Below are 4,690 nucleotides of genomic sequence, written 5' to 3' on the forward strand. Positions count from 1 at the left end.
AGTTCGGCTCCTCCTTTGTTGTGTGCCCCCTCTCGTCCGGCTGCTGTTGCAACTGCAAGTTCGTCTTTGTAAGAAGAAGAAGGAGGAGAAAGTAGAGAGCACAAGAAGAAATTGCGGCGAGGGCAAGGGCAGGTGCGGGAGTTGAGGGAAAGCGCACGCGTGGTTTCGGATGCCTTCCGTGGAGTTTAGTTGGATGCAACCAAACCGTGCGAGTATCCGAAGCTTGCTTTGCTTCGGGACTCACTCTCTCTCCTTGCTCAAACTCGCGGCCCGAACTCACTCACCTTGGGCGAAAGGCGAGGCGGTTGGGGTGGAGGAGGGGAGGTTGGTGGTTGGCGTGTGTTTGTACACGAGAAGAGAAGAATACGAAAAAACAAGAACGGCCACGAGGAAGGCCGAACACCGCAGACCCGCGAGCTGCGTCGGGGACGAGACTCCGTTGAGGGCTGGTCCGCGCGAAGTACTGTGCGATCCGTACAGCATCAACCACGGACGGCAACGTCACGCCAACTACACCAGCGCGAAATTAATTTTACAAAGTTTCCCGCCACTCAGAACGCAGGCGGTTGGGTTCCTGTCGCTTTTTAATGGTGTCGACAGATTATAGACTGGAAAATCCATTGCAATGAGCTAGCACGTTCGGAGTTGCAGTTCCCAGCTGTGCGTCGATTGGGCAACGCGTTAATCGCCTCATCTGCTGGTAGACCTGGCCTCTTGACCTGGCGTGCATCTCCCCTGTTGTTTGTGCACAGGCCAATTAACTCGGCAACCCTAATACACCTCCCTCCGTCTCGTCGCACTGAGATGGGCATTACAGGCGAGAGCTCCGCCCCGGTGGAGAAATTCTCGCTCTTCTTCTCACTCTTCTGACTTCTCTATCTGTTTTCTTGTTCCGTCTTTCTTGCCTTGGCTTGGAAGGTGTTCGCGAAGGGTGGCGGCCGTCGCCGTCAACCGGGCGCAAGATACACGTACGTGTTCGCGTCCTCGCGTAGCGTACTGAACACGTCGAGGGCGACAAAAGTACAAGCAGGAAGCCAGATCATACCCACACAAGCTTGTTGCCACCACAGACTTCAGCTCGCGTGCTTCTTCACTCACTGCCTTCGTAGCGAATCCTAGTGCAGCAGCACTGATTGACGGAGCCTGGGCGGGCCGGGTGAGTTGTAAAACGGTGGTGAGAGTGTGCACTCGTTTACAGAGACGGCAAGCGGTAAGTCCGACTGACAGTGCCTGGGCGCACCTTGCGAGGTTCTCTTTTACAAGACCCTGTATTGCCTTCGCGTAGCGCGCCAGTCCTCCGCTTGCGCTCGCTTTCCTCCGCTCGGCGCTTTGCCGTCGCGTGTGGCCCGCTACTTGGCCTTGGTCTCTCCATAGAGAGCGGCGCGGTGCGCGCAGCTTGCGTACGTGGTAGACTACATAGGAGTACTCCTCGTTGGGGCACTCACCGGTAACAGGGGTGCAGTCTGGCACGGTCTCGGCTGGGGCGGGTAGGCGTGTGGGCGGTGGTCACTGCACAATAACGGGTGCTGCGACGGGAGAAGAGGAGGTGCGCCACGAGTCAACGAACGCTCTTGGGCGGCTTCGCATTGGCGGTCGAGCGACCTTTCTGTGCGTGGCTGTGGTAAAGTGTACCCCCTCGAACAGCTGGTCGCTCTCGCTCCAACAGAGTCCGCCATGACCGTGGCGATGTAACGCTGGACCACACCCTGCCCATGTCGTGATGGGTGGTGAGCATTAGCGCCAAGGTTTACACGCAAGAAGTAGCAGAAAACATTTACCTTTGATCTCTTTTTATTTGTTGAGGGCAGCTGCTCCTTGGTCCTGCAGCGACAGCAGTTGCGTGTCCATTCTTCATCACGCCCACTTTCTCCTTCTACGCGAGCCTGGCGCCACCTCCTTCTGTCCCGGCGCAAAATAAAGACAAAAGCAGATATTTAAATAAAAATGATAATCGATTGCCTTGGTGTCTGTACAGGGCGCGGTCTCTCCCAGGCGAACACAAGAGAGAGCTTTGGAGTGATCTAGATGCCAGCGGCAGCGGCGGGCGAGTCGGAGTGCACGAGGGCGTGGGGCAGGCCCGTGGGTGGGACGGCGCCGGGAGGCAGCGACTCGTCCATCATGTCGTGGATCTCCAACGGCCGCGACAGGAGGAACAGCACCCACACGTGCAAGAACACCTTTGATGTTTGGGAAGCTGGCGTTAGCGTCTTCTTCGCCATCACCAATAAAATACAAAATAAAAGGCATCAGCCCGAGCAGCGAGTAGCGCACCATGTAGAGGATCAACAGGAGGCGAGCAAGCGGGTTGCGTCGAAGGATCCTGCCCACTTGAGCACTGCACATAGAGAGGGGTGCGAGAGCCAATCGTCAGGTGCTAAGTGGATCAAATATATGTGAGAGGGAGGAGGGCATCGACAAAGAGGCGCGTACGTGAAGTTGTCGAGGGCGCTGGCTGCGCGGAGGGTGTGGGTGTAGACCTGGTGCCTCTTGGACTCGGGATCTCCCGACCAGGACTCCGGGACCAGGGAAGCGATCGAGCGCAATCGCGGACCTGCTTTCAAGATACGAAATCAATCAATCAATCAATTAATCAATCGATCAGCTCGCCGTTGACTGACTGACTGACTGATTACTCTTCAGCCGTAGCGACAGCGGGTGCGAGGTCGTACCCGACTTCTCTCTGGGCTCAGCCCCCGTGTTGATGATGATGGAGGTTATGTCGCCCGACGAGTGCTTCGTATCGACCTCGCCCGACCGCCGGACCCCTTCCCGCTCTCGTCGGCTCTGTGCCAGCGCGCAAAAGAAAGACAGAGAGAAGGAAAGAGAAATGGGGTCAGCCACGGAAGAAGAGTGTTTGAGGCGCGCACACACGAAACGCACCTGGACTTCGGAGTTGAGGCGCATCTGGAGGGCGGCCTTCTCGTTGGTGAGCGTTTCGTTGAGGGCCTGCAGCCGGATCAGGCGGTCGGTCATCGCGCTGAGGCTGCTCTCCAGCTCGGCCTGAGAACTCGACTGCGACTGGATGCCTGAATTCAGGTTGGAGAGAAGTGAGCAACGCACACAACGCACACAACGCACACAACACACACACACACACACAGCACACGACAGCGCTGGCACCAGTGAGGCCGTACCCTTGACAGTGATCTGCCGCTTGAGCTTGGCGATCTGGGCGTCTCGCTCCTTGACCTGCTCCTTGAGGCCATTGGTGGCCTGGTTCTGCTGGTCCTTGACCGTGTGAAGCTCCTGCATCTTCTGAGCGAGCTCGAACTGCATCTTCTTCACCTTCTCCTTTTCCCTCTCGAGCTCGTCCTCCAGGGCCTTGACCTGCTCCTCAAACTCCAGCGCGTCGTGCTCTGATTTTGTTTTCCACACAGCATTGCGGCGTCAGCGCACGACACGCACGCACGCACGCACACGCACGACACGCAACGTAACAACACAGCGTGATCGAGTGAGTTACCTGCTTGCTCCTGGGTCTGGGCGAGGTTCTGTTTGATCTTGTTGAGCTCGTCCCGGGTCTCGTCGAACTCGTTCTTGAGGCTCTCGTAGGCCTGCTTCTGGAGCATCAGCTCCTTCCATTTCTCCTGCAGCTCGCCCTCCTCCGCGTTCGCCGCGCCTGCTCGTTTTTACGTCCATCCAACACAACAGCGTTAAGGAGGCGGAGGTTGCTAAGGTGGCGGCTTCGCTGGAGTAATTGCTAAGGTGGCGGTGGTGCTGGCAAGGCACAGTACCAGGGGAGGTGAGCTTCTCGGTGAGCTCCTGGATGGTGGTCTCCCGCTGCTGGAGCACCTTCTTGGCGCGCAGCTTGTAGTCGGTGAGCTCCTGCTTGAGGCCCTGTACGTTGGCCTCGAGCTCCTTGATGGTGCTCATGTGCTTCTCCACCTGCTTGTTCTTGTCCTCGATCGCCCGCTGCGCCTGGCCCAACGCCTTCGTGTACTCGCTGATGTCCGACTCCAGGTTCCTCTCCCTCTCCAACGCTGCTCACGCCAGACAATCAGCAAACCGCACGCGCGCACACACGCGCGCACACACACACGCACACGCACACGCACACAACTGCACATGCACGTACCTAGCGATCGCTGGGAGCTGGCGCTCTCGCGCTCCTCCTTGAGCTGGTTCTCGAGCTCGACGATCTTGGCGTTGATGAGCGCGATCGACTGCTTGTGGAGGTCGTTGGTCTCGTCCTTCTCCCGGTGCAGCCGGTCGATCTCCTGCTTGAGCGCGTTCGTCGTCTGCTCCAGCCCCGTCACATGCAGACTCGCTGCCGCGCCACACCACCCAACCACCCAACACATGCCACGTTACATTCAGTTCACCATTTAAGCGCGCGCGCCACGTCATTTGCATCGACAGCTGCGAGACGGTTGGCGCGAGCGTACTCTCTTCGAGCTTGACCTGGAGCGCGGCGTGCTGGGCGTCCTTCTTGGCCAGGACGGCGTCGAACTCGTCCTCCTGCTTGCGGAGCCGCATGAGCTGCCGGTCCTTGTCGAGGACCTCCATCTGGAGCGCGTGGAGGGCGTCGTTGGCGCGCTCGAGGGCCTCGTGCTCGCCGGTGATCCGCTCGGTGAGCGACGTCACCTCGTCGTTGAGCGCGCGCACCTCGCTGCGCATCAGCTTGTTCTCCATCTTCAGCTTCGTCCCCTCGTTGAGCAGCGTCTCCACCTGCTCCTCCAGATGCTTCGTC

The 4,690-nt window shown here is 58.6% G+C and overlaps 1 protein-coding gene across 1 annotated transcript; it reads right to left on the reverse strand.

Moving 5' to 3' along the window:
• Positions 1 to 2,021: 2,021 nt before the first annotated feature.
• ACA1_364050 (uncharacterized protein) lies at positions 2,022 to 4,632 on the reverse strand (the record flags this gene model as incomplete). Its single annotated transcript, XM_004335854.1, has 10 exons — positions 2,022 to 2,177; positions 2,272 to 2,335; positions 2,431 to 2,551; positions 2,670 to 2,784; positions 2,881 to 3,026; positions 3,135 to 3,356; positions 3,464 to 3,619; positions 3,735 to 3,980; positions 4,076 to 4,267; positions 4,386 to 4,632. 10 exons carry the CDS (start codon positions 4,630 to 4,632, stop codon positions 2,022 to 2,024), a joined length of 1,665 nt encoding a protein of 554 aa, XP_004335902.1.
• Between the last annotated feature and the right edge of the window lie 58 nt (positions 4,633 to 4,690).

The sequence above is a fragment of the Acanthamoeba castellanii genome (genome assembly GCF_000313135.1).
Source record: "Acanthamoeba castellanii str. Neff unplaced genomic scaffold scf7180000084641, whole genome shotgun sequence".
NCBI lineage: Eukaryota > Discosea > Longamoebia > Acanthamoebidae > Acanthamoeba > Acanthamoeba castellanii.